This window comes from Bufo gargarizans, chromosome 3, assembly GCF_014858855.1.
Source record: "Bufo gargarizans isolate SCDJY-AF-19 chromosome 3, ASM1485885v1, whole genome shotgun sequence".
Taxonomy (NCBI): domain Eukaryota; kingdom Metazoa; phylum Chordata; class Amphibia; order Anura; family Bufonidae; genus Bufo; species Bufo gargarizans.
The window spans coordinates 475281130-475299208 of record NC_058082.1 but is presented as its reverse complement, the minus strand read 5'-3'; the positions used below and the strand labels follow the sequence as shown (position 1 = coordinate 475299208).

Genomic DNA, 18079 nt, shown 5'->3' with positions numbered 1-18079 from the left:
GTAGTGTTCTGGGAACTCCAAGAGGTGGCAGCGCAAATCTGGTCTAAAGGAATTAACTTCCTTTCAGCATACGAAGTAGTTACTGCCCTGGTCGAATGGGCAGATACAAATGACGGCAATGACAGATTTTGTGATAGAAAGGTCAAACTGATAGTGTCCTTGATCCACCTACTCAAAGTAGGCTTGGAGCCTTTAAGCCCTCTGTTTTTCCCTGAGTAGGCTAGAAGGAGATTCTCAGATCTTCTGAAGTCCAGTGTTCTGTGCAAATATATCTTTAGAACCCTTAGAATGTCCAGGGTGAGTAACTTTTCCTCCTCTGGAGACGTTGGAGCAGGGGAAAACTTCGGTAATGTTATTGTCTGGTTAAGATTTGCGAATGAAGGCACCTTCGGCAAAAAGGTTGGCAGGAACCTCAACAGGACCCTGTCCTGGAGGAAAGTTAGGTATGGCTCTGCCGCTCCTAGAGCTTGAAGTTCCCCAATTCTTTTAGTCGAGGTAATGGCTAATAGAAAGGTGACTTTGAGAGATAGGAATCTCAAGTCTACATTGTCTAATGGCTCAAAGGGGGGAACACACAACCTCTTTAGCACTATTGCTAGATCCCACTCAGGGATCGGTCTCAGGATGCTAGGTTTAAGTCTCTGAGCTCCTTTAAGGAACCTTCTGATTAGGGGGTCTTGAGAAATCATCCTACCAATACATGCCGACAAAGCAGAGACGTGAGCTCTGAGTGTAGATGGGCTTAGACCCTTGTCTAGACCATCTTGAAGAAACTGTAGGATCGCAGAGAGAGGAGGATCTGAAGGAACTACCTCTCTCTCAGTACACCATAGAATAAAAATGTTGTATATCCTGGAGTATTTCTTGTTTGTGGACTCCGCCCGGGAGTGCGAGATTGTTCTCAAGATCTCCGCAGATAACCCTCTAGCATCTAGAAGCGACCTGTCAATCTCCAGGCTGTCAGACTGAGCCTCCTCAGATCTAAACAGGGACCTGTGTCCTGATACACTAGGTCCTGTATTAGGGGAAGTCTCCAATATGTGCCCTGACTCATCTGGCCCCCTAGAGGTGGATTGTGGAGCTTCCCTATGCTCAACATCCTGGTCCCTTGACCTGATGGAGCGAAGTAACCTCTGAGTTTTTTCGGCAAGGAATAAAAATGGCGCATCCTCATCATCAGAGGAAGAATTCTCTTCTAAGGAGACGACTTCTTCTAACATGGGGACTGGCCCTGGAGAGGCCTCTCTAGGTCTCTTATTCAAAACCGCGCCTTTTATCTGTGCGACGGAGGTGTCCATGAATTCTTTCATCCAGGAGAACATCTCCACCATAGTAGGTTCTGTATTCGCAGGTCTGGGTCGGCAACCTGGACAGCGGTGGAACTCATATGCATCAGGCAAGGGGGTGCTACAATTAGAACAAGCCAGATGTCTCTGCTTGTGCGTAGACTTCCCTAGAAATAGTAATAATAATACAGTTACTATAGGTGTATTTTACCTTACCTTAGGAAAAAATTAACCTCCACCTTACCAAGAGAGGGCATAGAGGGATCTGGATTGGTCGACATGCTGGAGACACAGAAGACACCACTCAAAGCACAGGTCAGTTGCATACAAAACTGAATGCAACTCTGAGCCCTAGCACCTGAAGGTTTAAATAAGGGCGGTAGGCCACGCCCCCGCCTATTCCGCCCCCTCCGCCCCAGCCCTTGGAGGTACTAATAACCTGTTTGATTTTAATCAAACTAAGGGAACCTGCATGCACTACTGAGGCAAAGAGCCCCAGTGGAGTCAGCCTTCTTGTTTTATTATTTTTCTGATCGGCAATGTAGGGTAAGGCTATGAGAATCGGAGGGGGAAGGAAAAAAAGGGGGGGGGGAGAGAGAAAAGATCTCTAAAGCAGACGCTCCTCATATCCCGGCCGGATCCATTGTCTGCAGCAGCAGGCAGCGGACCTGTAAAAACAGTCCACAGGACAGAAAAAAAGCAACCCCGTCCAGGCAGGGGGCGGGTTATATAGGGGTGGCATCAATTAATTAATTAATGATACTTGGCAGAGATTTTTTGTTCAATAAAAATTCCGCCTGTCCTGACCAGCTTCACAGGGGCAAATCCCCACTTGTGCTGCTGGTTAGGACGAAAGGGAAGCCTCTTCTGAAGATGATGCACAAGAAGCCCCACAGTTTGCTGAGGACAAGCATACTAAGGACATGGATTACTGGAACCATGTCCTGTGGTCTGATGAGACCAAGATAAACTTATTTGGTTCAGATGATGATCAGCGTGTGTCGTAGCAACAAGGTTAGGCGTACAGTCAATCTTGGTGGTGGGAGTGTCATGGTTTGGGGCTACATTATTGTTGCCGGCTGTGGGGAGCCGCAGGGCAGTATTCCAACATGATAACGACCCCAAACACATCTCCAAGAGGACCACTGCCTTGCTAAAGAAACTGAGGGTAAAGGAGCTGGACTGGCCAAGCATGTGTAATGCCCCGAGTGGCATTACCACACCTACACCCTGTTTCTATGTGGGTATGCAATCTCAATGTAATTTTATACATTTATTCCAGGTCCCATATATTGTGCATTTCCTGTTATGCATGTGTTTATGTTCAAATGTAATATGCCTGGTTCACCAGCAGGTAGCAGCGAATATGTCAGAGCAGTATGTAGAATAGAATGGAACCTTCCAGTCCATTGTAACCACCCCTGTGGAGGAGTGGGGGAGTCCCATATCCGGGACCAGTTAGTTCCAGTGAGTTAGTTCTAGCTGACCCCCTGCTAAGGAAGCAGGTGTGCAGTGCTGCGTCCCTACTGGACGTGTGTTGCCCACACCAGCCACAATACCTTCAGTTCTGCTGGAGCAGAGAGACCACTTCTAGAAGTCTCATTAGCCAGTTGCCCTGTGCCTTGCCATAGAGTCAGACAAAGAGAGAAGTTGCAGCAAAAAGCAAAAGGAAAAGTTGCAATTTAATCCTGTCAGCATAGCAGAGCCGAGAAGGTTTGCCTGCCATTTTCATGCTAAAGTTTGCTGGAAACCAAGACCAAGTCTGTAAACCGCTTAAAGAAACATTTATGCAAAGTAAAGCTGCAGTTGAGCTTCGTACAAAGTCTGGACTCAATTTCTTTCATCATCCTCTCCACCGCGTATTCACCCGATTTGCTCTGCTTCGTCCGACAACGCCTGGGGTTCCCGGATATCCAGTTTGGAGCACCGTGACAAGTGCACAGCCACAACACCTAAAGGGACATTATAGGCAACCCTTACACCACTCTGGCATTCCTACACCTGGGTTCCATCATCACCTTCTGCATAGGGGGACTTAGTCCCTCGTTGCTGAAATGCAACTGGCGTCACAAAAAATTACATTTATCATATCTTAAAAGTACCCTAGCCACATGTACGGACGTTGCACATGCCTCCAGACCTAAACCCTATTGAGCATCTGCGGGGCATCCTCAAACGGAAGGTCTCTAACATTCACCAGCTCGGTAATGTCATCATGGAGGAGTGGAAACCGATCCCAGTAGCAACCTGTGAAGCTCTAGTGAACTCCATGCCCATCACTCTCTGTGATCTTTTTACTCCAAAATCACAGTGAAATAAAGCTGTCACCATGATTTTGTAGTAAAAAGATCACACAGAAGCATTGGGCATTATCAATCATGTTAATGCTCCGGGTCTCTGCTGTCCACAGCACAGCTTGGCTCTCATTCACGCTGTGGATTCCATGCACGGCATCTGCTCGTGTGAAAGACCCCTTAAGGCAGTGCTGGAAAATAATGATGGCCACACAAAATACTGATGCTTTGGGCACAATTTGGCCAATTTCACTTAATTTACACTGTTATACAAGCTGTACACTGACTACTTTACATTGTATCAAAGTGTCAGATCTTCAGTGTTGTATATATAAAATTATTCACAGAATTGTAGTGGACGTGCACAAATGATTTTGAGTCTATATATGTTTTCAAAGACCTCATATTCCTTTATATAGTGAATTATGTGTACAGTATATATTAGTAACATTTATAATCCATGTGTTCAGTGTTTGCAGAGGCCTGTTGCTTTGTATGTTTGCTGTTGCTTTTTCAGCGACGTGCACCTGCCCATTTGTTTCATATTATAGGTATAGGATGTGCTCACTTTGTTTTATGTCTTTTTCAGAATTAACACAGTTAAATGGACTGAATGGCACAGTCAAGTCACCTGTGTAAATGAAAATTATGGACTCTCACAGCTAGAAGGTTGGTCAGCTAGTGTGATTGTGACACTGTGCCTGGCGTAATTATGTCGCTGGTTGGAACATGATCAACTATCAGTAATGGGGACACTATGCACCATATTTAATATTTGTAAGACGAGCTATACAAAACTTCAGTCTGCCCACAGTCTGTCACTTCAAACAGACGACTAATACTTACCTGCTCAACGCTGCTCTGGTTCTCCGTGTTTCCCCTGCGGTCTCCATCTTCCGGTCCTGGCACTGTTTACATCCGGTGGTGCATGGGTATGGTCTCATGTACCGCCTCAGCCAATGACTGGCTTCAGCGGTGACATGCTGCTTGTGGCCACATCACCACTGAAGCCAGTCACTGGCTGGAGCAGTGCATGTGACCATGTCCATGCAAAACCGGAAGACAACAGTGCGGGGCCGGGAAGATGGAGACAGCAGAGGCAGCGGAGAGGTCTGGAGCGTAGAGGATGGTAAGTACGAATCTTTCGTTTCAGGGGGCAAGCTGTGAGCACTTGATTAAAAATCTTAAATACGAGAAAAATCCTTTAAGCTTATGAGAAATTTAATGAGGAAATCCTGTAGGTGTTAAAAACCTCATTGGTGGTATTTGGGCTGCTATTCTTTTGCGTTGCTTTGAGATTTCTCTGACACTACAGACCAATAGGCACCTCATATCCCACTCCTTACTAAACCATAAGATAGAAGAATAGGTCAGTAATAAGCTTTCTTTTGGTGGCTTTTTGCAGCCACATTTTTGCCATGTATTAGGCATTTCTTTCCCTATAAAGTATATGGGAAAAGTCTGAAATAAGTGCCATGGACCACAAAAAATGCACCAAAAGTGAGAAAAAACAGCACAAGAAAACATCTACTGTTGCATTTTCTTATTCCCTATTTGCTTTCAGCAAACATCTGCCGGTGGTGTTTTTGGCCTAAAAAATGTGTGCTTTATAAACTTTTTTTTACAAGCTTCCCTATTGAGCCCCTGTAACCTTCTTTGTAATGAGAGTACGCTCCATGCTAGCTGGTATCCCCCACTGACCAGAGAAAACAATAGGGGAAAAAATGTAAAAACGAACGCTTGTGTTTTTTATTAATATGAAATGTTTGTCTTAATTTTACTGTTGCATTTTTTTGGTGGACTAAATAAAGTAATTTACTAATTACCTAAATTTTATTTCTTTTATAAAAGAAGAATCTGTCTGCTCCAGTATAACATCTGTTGATGAAGTGGACGCATCTAACCAACAAGAACACACTGTAATCCTGTTGGAAGATGAAGACGATGAATTCATGGAAACACCACTTTAATTGTCATAGAAGATGTGTGTAATAACAGGATAAGGCTGTAGAGCTGGCTCAATACATCACCATACAAAGACTCATCGCCTTGTCCTTTACCAGTCTTTTCAGTTCATATCCCAATCTAAGAGCTGAAAGCCGGAGCTGAATATCTGCCTATAATGGGCAAACAATGTCATTTCATATATGGCGAATGCCAGATAACTGTTGTGAGCACAGCAAAACTTCCCTTGTGAGTTTTTTCTTGAACAGCAGTGGTTAAAGGGCCACTAAACCCAGAATCCAAACATACAAAAAAGAATAACCAAAACCCATCTTCTTACGTGTCTTTGTTATTTGCTCTTGTTTTGTCAGATATCACAATTGCAGACCCTGAAAAATAAATTAGAACACCAGTGCATTGTTCTCCCAGGCTGCAGCCATGTCTTCTTCCCCTCCTTCTTCCCTCTCTCATGCAAGTGCATGTAAGCCAGGAAGTGTTAGAGGACAGGGCTGGGTTTAGTGTAGATAACTTTTTCTACACCGTGAGAGTGGCCATTTTGTTGGAAGGAATCTCCTAGGGTGCATTCACACGACCGTAAGTGTTTTGCGGTCCTCAAAACACGGATACTGTCCGTGTGCGTTCCGCATTTTACAGACCGCACATGGCTGGCGCTATATAAAGAATGCCCATTCTTGTCCGCAAGCACGGACAAGAATAGGACATGCTCTATATTTTTTGCGGGGCCGCGGAACGGAACAACGGATGGGGACAGCACACGGTATGCTGTCCGCATCTTTTGCGGCCCCATTGCGGATCCATGTATACGGTCGTGTGAATGCACCCTTATTAGTAGTTATAATAAACTACAGAATATTAAATCTACTAAGATAAGTTGCAGTCTCTATTCCTAAATAGTGCCATAATTGTCTTTCAGGACCCTGGGAGAGCTGAGTTTTCACGATGTGCAGCTGTAATAGACCACAGAATACTAAATCTACCAGGATAAATTTCCCTCCCCACCCCCATCTTCCTAGAGCCATAACTTTTTTATATTTACGTTCACATAGCTACAGGTCCTTCTAAAAAAATTAGCATATTGTGATAAAGTTCATTAGTTTCTGTAATGTACTGATAAACATTAGACTTTCATATATTTTAGATTCATTACACACAACTGAAGTAGTTCAAGCCTTTTATTGTTTTAATATTGATGATTTTGGCATACAGCTCATGAAAACCCAAATTTCCTATCTAAAAAAATTAGCATATTTCATCCGCCCAATAAAAGAAAAGTGTTTTTAATACAAAAAAAAGTCAACCTTCAAATAATTATGTTCAGTTATGCACTCAATACTTGGTCGGGAATCCTTTTGCAGAAATGACTGCTTCAATGCGGCGTGGCATGGAGGCAATCAGCCTGTGGCACTGCTGAGGTGTTATGGAGGCCCAGGATGCTTCGATAGCGGCCTTAAGCTCATCCAGAGTGTTGGGTCTTGCGTCTCTCAACTTTCTCTTCCCAATATCCCACAGATTCTCTATGGGGTTCAGGTCAGGAGAGTTGGCAGGCCAATTGAGCACAGTAATACCATAGTCAGTAAACCATTTACCAGTGGTTTTGGCACTGTGAGCAGGTGCCAGGTCGTGCTGAAAAATGAAATCTTCATCTCCATAAAGCTTTTCAGCAGATGGAAGCATGAAGTGCTCCAAAATCTCCTGATAGCTAGCTGCATTGACCCTGCCCTTGATAAAACACAGTGGACCAACACCAGCAGCTGACATGGCACCCCAGACCATCACTGACTGTGGGTACTTGACACTGGACTTCAGGCATTTTGGCATTTCCCTCTTCCCAGTCTTCCTCCAGACTCTGGCACCTTTGATTTCCGAATGACATGCAAAATTTGCTTTTATCCGAAAAAAGTACTTTGGACCACTGAGCAACAGTCCAGTGCTGCTTCTCTGTAGCCCAGGTCAGGCGCTTCTGACGCTGTTTCTGGTTCAAAAGTGGCTTGACCTGGGGAATGCGGTACCTGTAGCCCATTTCCTGCACACGCCTGTACACGGTGGCTCTGGATGTTTCTGCTCCAGACTCAGTCCACTGCTTCCGCAGGTCCCCCAAGGTCTGGAATCGGTCCTTCTCCACAATCTTCCTCAGGGTCCGGTCACCTCTTCTCGTTGTGCAGCGTTTTCTGCCACACTTTTTTCTTCCCACAGACTTCCCACTGAGGTGCCTTGATACAGCACTCTGGGAACAGCCTATTCGTTCAGAAATTTCTTTCTGTGTCTTACCCTCTTGCTTGAGGGTGTCAATGATGGCCTTCTGGACAGCAGTCAGGTCGGCAGTCTTACCCATGATTGCTGTTTTGAGTAATGAACCAGGCTGGGAGTTTTTAAAAGCCTCAGGAATCTTTTGCAGGTGTTTAGAGTTAATTAGTTGATTCAGATGATTAGGTTAATAGCTCGTTTAGAGAACCTTTTCATGATATGCTAATTTTTTGAGATAGGAATTTGGGGTTTTCATGAGCTGTATGCCAAAATCATCAATATTAAAACAATAAAAGGCTTGAACTACTTCAGTTGTGTGTAATGAATCTAAAATATATGAAAGTCTAATGTTTATCCGTACATTACAGAAAATAATGAACTTTATCACAATATGAGAAGGACCTGTATATGAGGCAACCACTAATGATAGCATACAATATAGTGGGAAGCGGTAAAAAATTCCAAATGGGGTGAAATTGGAAACAAAACACAATTCCTCCACTGTTTTATGGGTTATGTTCCCATAGTGTTTCGTTTGCGGCGAAAGTGACCCATGCCCTTCATTCTCTGGCTCAGTATGATTACAACAATACCACATATGTATAGTTTTTTATGTCTAAATAGTGTAAAAATAAATGTAAACTTTGAAAAAAAAATTTTTTATTTTTTTTATTTACATCAACATATTCTGACCCTCATAACTTTTTTTATAGTTATATCTACTGGGCTGTTTCTTTACAGGACAATCTGTAGTTTTTATTGATACCATTTTGGAGTGTGTGTGTGACTTTTCAATCACATTTTATTACTTTTTGGGTTAGCAATGAAAAAATGTAAAATTTGCCATTTTGACCCTTTTTTCCATTACGCCATTCACCGTGTTGGAAAAATATTTTTAGATTTTAATACAAAAGTGTTTTTGGTCACGGTGATACCCATTATGTTTATATTTTTTGTTATTTACAGTAGGTATTTCTTTTTTATTATACGGAAAGGGGGGTGATTTAAACTTTTATATATTTTTTTTATTTTTTTAAATACAGGTGAAACTCAAAAAATTTGAATATCGTACAAAAGTCCATTTATTTCAGTAATGCAAATTAAAAGGAATTGCATTAATGCAGCTTAAAATTAGAATTTTGTGAAAATGTTTAATATTCTAGGCTCAAAGTGTCACACTCTAATCAGCTAATTCAGGCATGCTCAACCTGCGGCCCTCCAGCTGTTGTAAAACTACAACTCCCAGCATGCCTGAACAGCCTACAGCTATCAGCCTACAGCAGGGCATTGTGGGAGTTGTAGTTTTACATCAGCTGGAGGGCTACCTCCTGAGCAAAGGGGACCTCAAAATGGTGACTTTGGGGTTTCATAAGCTGTAAGCCATAATCATCCAAATTATAACAAATAAAGGCTTGAAATATCTCGCTTTGCATGTAATGAGTCTATCTCATATATTAGTTTCACCTTTTAAGTTGCATTACTGAAATAAATGAACTATGCACAATATTCACATTTTTAGAGTTTCACCTGTATAATTTTTTACATTAAATTTTTTTTTTTTTTAGGATTTTGAAGCTCATATATGAGCCTATAAAATCTGTTTTTTAATTTTGAACAATCATATATTTTTAAAACGAGTTTTACTGTCTATTGCTCATTTCTTATGTTGGCCTGCCATCGGGTGGCCAAAATAAGAATTGCAGCATGAATGCTGTGGGTCTCGTCAGCGAGACAGAGCATTCAAAGCAACTACCGACATCCTCATTGGCCACAGGGGATGTTGGTAGGATGCCCAGAAATGCAAGCTTCTGGGTTTTTGAAACATTAGATACCGTGATCTCACTTGATTACGGCATCTAAAGCCTTTTTTTTACCGCGATCGGCATTATTGCCAGTTGCGGCAATTAGCCGCAGGTCTCTGCTATTTGAAACAGCAGAGATCTGCTGGCCATGACCTTCGCTGCACGTGGGAGTGGGTGCCATGTTTACACATCGCTCCAGCGCTATACATGTATGGCACTGGTGGTGAAAGGGTTAAAGAGGGCATCTGTCAGCAGCTTTGTACCTATGAAACTGGCTGACCTGTGCTTGGCAGCTGAAGGCATCTGTGTTGGTCCCATGTTCATATGTGCTCGAATTGCTGACATGTATGGCATATGTGTTGGTCCCATGTTCATATGTGCTCGCATTGCTATACATGTATGGCACTGGTGGCGAAAGGGTTAAAGAGGGCATCTGTCAGCAGCTTTGTACCTATGAAACTGTCTGACCTGTGCTTGGCAGCTGAAGGCATCTGTGTTGGTCCCATGTTCATATGTGCTCGAATTGCTGACATGTATGGCATATGTGTTGGTCCCATGTTCATATGTGCTCGCATTGCTGACAAAAATGATGTTTGAAAAAATGCAGATGAGTCTCTAGGAGCAACGGGGGCGTTGTAGTTACACCTAGAGTCTGTGCTTTCTCTGTAACTGCTGCGCCCTATGATTGGCAGGGCCATTCAGTGAAAATGTCATTTTTTTGCCGTGACTGTGGTGGACACAGGATAGGTCATTTCTTTGTGCGGTCCTGGCCATAAACGACTGCCTCCCACTGAGAACAAAAAGAGGCAGACTCTGCAAATCTGCCTGGCGTGTTATGGTGCTGAAGCTGTGCCAAATTCTGTCTGCAAAAGCCACTGAGGGGCAACAAGTAGCAATTTAAGAGTCAAGTTTTCTCTTACCGAGTCTTAAAGGGAACCTGTCATCAACTTTATGCTGCCCATACTGATGGCAGAATAATGTAAAGACGGGTGAGATAATTTCAGCGGTCTGTCATTTATAAGTTTAAAGTAAGTGTTTGCCGAGACCCAACATCACAATCATTGGAGACTGGGCCTGGAAAAGAGTCACGGACACCTGAGAAGAGTCCTGGTTATTCATAAGTTCCTGCTCTCCTGCTGATGACTGACAGTCTTCTACCTGGTTTTCTCTCTTTCTGTCTAGGAGAGAACTGCCAATCATCAGCAGATGGGTGAGAGAGCAGGAGATTAGGAATAACAGGACTCTTCTCAGGTAGATCTGACTCTTTTCAAGGCCTGGGCTGCACTGATTATTATGCTGGTTCTCAGCAACCACTTACTTTTAGCCCATGAGTGACACACCGCTGACATCAGCATTTCTGTCACTATTTTATGCTGCCCTCAGTGAGATCAGCATAAAGTTGATGACAGGTTCCCTTTAAAGGGGTTGTCTGGGCCCAACTCCCCCCACTGATCAGCTGCTCTCACCCTGGAAATAACACAATGGACGGTGCTGGGAGCAGAAGAATCCGCTGTGTAGTGTCCATGATGGGCTGCTACAGCTCAGCTGCCAATCACTGGAATGGGGTGAAGCTGTAATCTGCTGCCCTGATGCTAGTAAGTAGATAGCGTGCAGGTGGATGGCCCTCTGGAACCAATGAAGAGGACGCCGCGCTCGCACAATCGCTCCGCCGCCTTCAAAAAGCCGATCAGTGCAGATGACGAGGGTCGGACCTCCACCAGTCTGGTACTGATGACCGATCTTGAGGATACTTCCATGGATTTGTGGCAAAAGCTGATTTTTTTTTCTGCTCAGCTTTCGCCCTTACCCTAAGTTCACACCTGAGCGTTTTACAGCGCGTTCAAACGCGCTGTAAAACGCTCAACACATGAAAACCAATGCTTCCCTATGGGAATGGTTCTCACCTGGGCGTTTTACAGCGCGTACGATCGCGCTGTAAAACGCCCGACGCATAATCAAGTACTTGAGCTTCTTTGGGGCGTTTTGACGAGCGTTTGTGGCCATAGGACACTGCAGTCAATCACACAAACGCGCATAAAAACGCGCATGAAACGCGCGTTTGAGAAACGCTCAGGTGTGAAAGCAGGGTTAGGCTACATTCACACGTCAGTATTTTCCTATATTCCGATTTTCGGTCCGTTTTTTGCGGATCCGTTGTTCCTGAAAATGTTTCCGTATGTCATCCGTTTTTTGCGGATCCGCAAAAAACTGAAACATGTATAACGTTCAATAATCAAATAAAGTTGTTTGGATTTCTTTGAAAAAAAATAAAAATAAAAAAAATATATATATATTTATGTGTTTCCAGGAACGGATTCCGCATAAAACGGATGACATACGGAATGACATCTGAATGTCTTCCGTTTTTTGCGGATCCATTGACTTTGTATTGTACCAGGATCCGAATTTTGCGGAAAAGAATAGGACATGTTTTATATTTAAACGGACATGCGGAACGGAAAGCTGTCAGATTTTTTCCAGGACCCATTGAAAATGAATGGGTCCAGATCTGGTCCTGATCTGTTCCGCAAAAAACGGAACAGATCAGGAAAGAAAAAACGGACGTGTGAATGGACCCTTAAGGTGGTCTCACACATGGCAATTTTTCGAAAAATGTCAATGCAGTTTTTTGAGCCAAAGCCAGAAGTGGATCCAGCAGGAGGGGAGGCAGATCCTTTCTCTAGATTCCTCACTGCTTCTGAATCCACTTCTGGCTTTGGCTAAAAAAAATGAATGAAAAACTGACACAAAAACTGCAGTGTTTTCCCTAAAAATACTGCTGGAATCGGCGTAGGTAATAGGATAAAGTTATGTCTCATCCTTAAAGGGAACCTGTCACCAGTTTTATGGTGTCCTAACTAAGGGCAACATAAATAAGTGACTGATTCTCTTAGAAAAATGCTGGGTCACTTTCTTTAATTGACCCAGTCAATCTGCCAACATCTTGTATTGAAAAGCTGCAGCTGATAATGATGAGTCCTGAATATTCATGAGCTCCTGACTCTCCCCGCCCACCTGCTGCTGAGTGACAGTTTGTTTCCATATGAATCAGCAGCAGGTGGGCAGGAGAGGGGCTATAGCTCTGAATTAAATATACGCTGGGCTCAATGACATCACGCCGGACTCCAATCAGCTCATTAGCATGCGGCAAGGGGCATCTTTATGTGGTAACCATCTGTCACACCAGTAAGTGAATACATCTAAGGCACTTTTTAGTAGTTAATGATTGTATATAATTAGTTAGATTATAATCAAATATCCACATGACAGGTTCCCTTTAAGGCTACTTTCACACTTGTGTTATTCTTTTCCGGCATACAGTTCCATCCTAGGGGCTCTATGCCGGAAAAGAACTGATCAGGCATATCCCCATGCATTCTGAATGGAGAGCAATCCGTTCAGGATGCATCAGTATGGCTTCCGCTCAGTCACTGTCAGGCATTTGTCCGGACATAATACCGCAGCATGCTGCGGTATTATGTCTGTCCAAAATGCCTGATCAGTCGCCGGAATGCCGGATCCAGCATTAATTCCCATTGACTTGCATTAGTGCTGGATTCGACATTGCAAAAGAACTGAAGGACGGATCCTGGGAAAACTGTGAAAAAGACTGCAAAACGGATCCGTCCACCAATGCTGTCAGTTGTCACATTGATCGGCGGATCCGGCAGGCAGCTCCGACGGCGGAACTGCCTGCTGGATCACACTAACGCTAGTGTGAAAGTAGCCTGAAGGAACTGATTCTGATAAGGAGGGGATGTTGTAACCTCCAGTTCTTAAAAAAGGAACGCAAAAACACAAATGCAATCGCACTCTGCAACCAGCACTCTGCCCTGCCTCTATGCTGAATAAGGCATTGGTGTACATTTTGGCCAAAGCGTAATAAGCCACTCACCACGTCAAGGTCGCCTCTATGAGTGGTCCCTAACACTAGTTCCTACCCGTTATGGGCCATGACAGCCACACAAAGTCCAGGGAGCGCAGGTACAGCATGCACGCCAAGCACACTCTGCTTTTAACCCCGTCCGGTGCCATTATAGCTTTCATCGGATCCAGGGATGCAAGTACCAACATGCATGCTGGGCCCACTATATACTTCTCCTGGAGCCAAATGGCTACTGGTAGGTGCTATATAAGCAGACTCAGTTAGGAACAGGTAGGAACTAGTGTTAGGGACCACTCATGAAGGCGACCTTGACGTGGTGAGTGGCTTATTACGCTTTGGCCAAAATGTACACCATTGCCTCAATCAACATCCAGCATAGAGGCAGAGCAGAGTGCCGGTTGCAGAGTGCGATTGCATTTGTGTTTTTGCGTTTGTATCTGTATTTCGCCATAGCAATCTGCACCTGCATAGGGTTGTGCGGGCTGAATCCCCCATACTTAAAAAAGGAATGCCAGAGGTCCTGCCAAAGCTGCCCCCACACTGCGGCAGCCCCACACCCCACACACTGTGACAGCCCCACACCCCACACACTGTGACAGCCGCCCGACCCCCACACCCCACACACTGTGACAGCCGCCCGACCCCCACACACTGTGACAGCCGCCCGACCCCCACACCTCACACACTGTGACAGCCGCCCGACCCCCACACACTGTGACAGCCGCCCGACCCCCACACACTGTGACAGCCGCCCGACCCCCACACACTGTGACAGCCGCCCGACCCCCACACACTGTGACAGTCGCCCGACCCCCACACCCCCTATACTGTGACAGCCCCACACCCTGTGATAGCTGCCCAACCCCCACACACTGTGACAGCCGCCCGACCCCCACACTGTGACAGCCGCCCGACCCCCACACCGTGACAGATGCCCAACCCCCACACACTGCGACAACCCCACACACTGTGACAGCCGCCCGACCCCCACACCCTGCAACAGCCCCACACTCTCTGACAACTCGACAGCCCCACACTCTCCGCCCAACCCCCACACCCCCCATACTGTGACAGCCCCACACCCCACACACTGCGACAGCCCCACACACTGTGACAGACTCCCTACCCCCACACTGCGACAGACCCACACCCCACACACTGTGACAGACTCCCTACCGCCACACTGCGACAGACCCACAGCCACACCCCACACACTGTGACAGCCCCCCCATGTAGTGACATCCCCATAACCCCCACACAGTGACAGCTCCCCCCCCATGTAGTGACATCCTTCCTTATTACAGCTTCCGTTCCCCACAGCGCACAGCAGGGGGACACAACGGCCGCAGGTCTGCACTACAGGCCGACAACTGGGCGGAGCCTCCGTCCACAGATACGCCCCGCCCCCGCCCCGCCCCCGTCCTGCAGAGTGCGCCACCTCGGCGGGAAGAACTGAAGCGGAATCGTGAGCTGTGTGTGTGGAGAAGATGAAGAGAAGCCTCCCGGGTGAGGAGCACGGACCGCGGGGTGACCGGGGCTGCTAATGGCGGGTGGAGGAGAAAGTATAAGGCAGGGACGTCCAAAATGAGAGCGGCTGCGGTACCGCACAGTGTGAGGAGGGAGTGACTGCGTCCTCCTGGGTGTGACAGGAAAACTGAGCAGATGAGGTGACTGGGAGCAGAGCCGGGAGTCCACCAGTAATATACTGGTTATGGGTAATCTAGTGGTGACACGTTTTATATGAGGGTCTTCATAGCAGTAGGGATTGGGATTATTTTTTGGGCCTTCACCAGTGCACTATATTTATGGGGTCTTCACCGGTGCACTATATTTATGGGGTCTTCACTAGTGCACTATATATTTATGGGGTCTTCACCAGTGCACTATATTTATGGGGTCCTCGCCGGTGCACTTTGATTATGGGGTCCTCACCGGTGCACTATATTTATGGGGTCTTCACCCGTGCACTATATATTTATGGGGTCTTCACCAGTGCACTATATATTTATGGGGTCTTCACGAGTGCACTATATATTTATGGGGTCTTCACGGGTGCACTTTATTTATGGGGTCCTCACCGGTGCACTTTATTTATGGGGTCTTCACTAGTGCACTACACTCACCTAAAGAATTATTAGGAACACCATACTAATAAGGTGTTGGACCCCCTTTTGCCTTCAGAACTGCCTTAATTCTACGTGGCATTGATTCAACAAGGTGCTGATAGCATTCTTTAGAAATGTTGGCCCATATTGATAGGATAGCATCTTGCAGTTGATGGAGATTTGAGGGATGCACATCCAGGGCACGAAGCTCCCGTTCCACCACATCCCAAAGATGCTCTATTGGGTTGAGATCTGGTGACTGTGGGGGCCATTTTAGTACAGTGAACTCATTGTCATGTTCAAGAAACCAATTTGAAATGATTTGAGCTTTGTGACATGATGCATTATTCTGCTGGAAGTAGCCATTAGAGGATGGGTACATGGTGGTCATGAAGGGATGGACATGGTCAGAAACAGTGCTCAGGTAGCCCGTGGCATTTAAACGATGGCCAATTGGCACTAAGGGGCCTAAAGTGTGCCCAGAAAACATCCCCCGCACCATTACACCACCAGCCTGCACAGTGGTAACAAGGCATGATGGATACATGCTCTCATTCTGTTTACGCCAAATTCGGACTCTACCATTTGAATGTCTCAACAGAAATCGAGACTCATCAGACCAGGCAACATTTTTCCAGTCTTCAACAGTCCAATTTTGGTGAGCTCGTGCAAATTGTAGCCTCTTTTTCCTATTTGTAGTGGAGATGAGTGGTACCCGGTGGGGTCTTCTACTGTTGTAGCCCATCCGCCTCAAGGTTGTGCGTGTTGTGGCTTCACAAATGCTTTGCTGCATACCTCGGTTGTAACGAGTGGTTATTTCAGTCAATGTTGCTCTTCTATCAGCTTGAATCAGTCGGCCCATTCTCCTCTGACCTCTAGCATCAACAAGGCATTTTTTCGCCCACAGGACTTCCCACGCCATGACACTACCACCACCATGCTTCACTGATGAGGTGGTATGCTTAGGATCATGAGCAGTTCCTTTCCTTCTCCATACTCTTTTCTTCCCATCACTCTGGTACAAGTTGATCTTAGTCTCATATGTCCATAGGATGTTGTTCCAGAACTGTGAAGGCTTTTTTAGATGTTGTTTGGCAAACTCTAATCTGGCCTTCCTGTTTTTGAGGATCACCAATGGTTTACATCTTGTGGTGAACCCTTTGTATTCACTCTGGTGAAGTCTTCTCTTGATTGTTGACTTTGACACACATACACCTACCTCCTGGAGAGTGTTCTTGATCTGGCCAACTGTTGTGAAGGGTCTTTTCTTCACCAGGGAAAGAATTCTTCGGTCATCCACCCACCACAGTTGTTTTCCGTGGTCTTCTGGGTCTTTTGGTGTTGCTGAGCTCACCGATGCGTTCCTTACTTTTTAAGAATGTTCCAAACAGTTGTTTTGGCCACGCCTAATGTTTTTGCTATCTCTCTGATGGGTTTGTTTAGTTTTTTCAGCCTAATGATGGCTTGCTTCACTGATAGTGACAGCTCTTTGGATCTCATCTTGAGAGTTGACAGCAACAGGTTCCAAATGCAAATAGCACACTTGAAATGAACTCTGGACCTTTAATAACACACACCTGGCCATGGAACAGCTGAGAAGCCAATTGTCCTATTACTTTTGGTCCCTTAAGAAGTGGGAGGCACATATGCAAACTGTTGTAATTCCTACACCGTTCACCTGATTTGGATGTAAATACCCTCAAATTAAAGCTGACTGTCTGCAGTTAAAGCACATCTTGTTCATTTCATTTCAAATCCATTGTGGTGGTGTATAGAGCAAAAAATGTTAGAATTGTGTCGATGTCCCAATATTTATGGACCTGGCTGTATAGATCTGTAGTTTCGTTGGAATCGTACTGACCCACAGAATGAAAGTAACAATGTTAAAACAGAACCCATAAAACGATTGCTGAATTGTTTTTGTTTTCCAACTTCACCCCATTTAGAATTTTTTTCCAGCTCCCCGCTACATCATAGGCATTATTGTATGGTGGAATTAGAAAGTATAACTTGTCCTGCAAAAAACAAGCCCTCATATGGCTAAACAGAAAAATAAAAAAGTTATCACCCCAGAAAGGCAGGGAGTGAAAAAAAACTAAAAAAAAAAACTTCTGGGCTGAAAGAGTGTGCCACATAGTAACATACTGGGGTGCTGCTGCGCTCCTTCTGCTGGTAGTTCCAGCAAACTGCAGCCTTCTGAGACTGGGGTATACATGTGGGCCAGGCCAGCCCAGTATACAGTCTTCCCAGACTGAGGTATACATGTGGTCCAGGCCAGCCCAGTATACAGCCTTCCCAGACTAGGGTATACATGTGGGCCAGGCCAGCCCAGTATACAGCCTTCCCAGACTGAGGTATACATGTGGTCCAGGCCAGCCCAGTATACAGCCTTCCCAGACTAGGGTATACATGTGGGCCAGGCCAGCCCAGTATACAGCCTTCCCAGACTGGGGTATACATGTGGGCCAGGCCAGCCCAGTATACAGCCTTCCCAGAC

The 18079-nt window shown here is 45.4% G+C and overlaps 2 protein-coding genes across 4 annotated transcripts in view; both read left to right on the top strand.

Annotated features, from left to right (window-relative positions):
• Positions 1–6219, top strand: part of LOC122932398 (transient receptor potential cation channel subfamily V member 3-like) — an 89290-nt gene extending 83071 nt beyond the window's left edge. For 2 of the 3 annotated variants that reach the window (XM_044286770.1, XM_044286771.1), the window contains 2 exons: positions 4170–4249; positions 5432–6219. In XM_044286770.1, the coding sequence (XP_044142705.1) occupies positions 4170–4249; positions 5432–5550 (199 nt within the window). In that variant the 3' untranslated portion in view covers positions 5551–6219. The remainder of the gene's footprint in view (positions 1–4169; positions 4250–5431) is intronic. The other variant, XR_006388302.1, reaches the window with a different exon arrangement.
• Positions 6220–14936: 8717 nt separating this feature from the next.
• The window catches only part of SPATA22 (spermatogenesis associated 22), a 62676-nt gene continuing 59533 nt past the window's right edge, over positions 14937–18079 (top strand). The window contains exon 1 of the mRNA XM_044285756.1: positions 14937–14983. Within this exon, the coding sequence (XP_044141691.1) occupies positions 14965–14983 (19 nt within the window). The 5' untranslated portion in view covers positions 14937–14964. The remainder of the gene's footprint in view (positions 14984–18079) is intronic.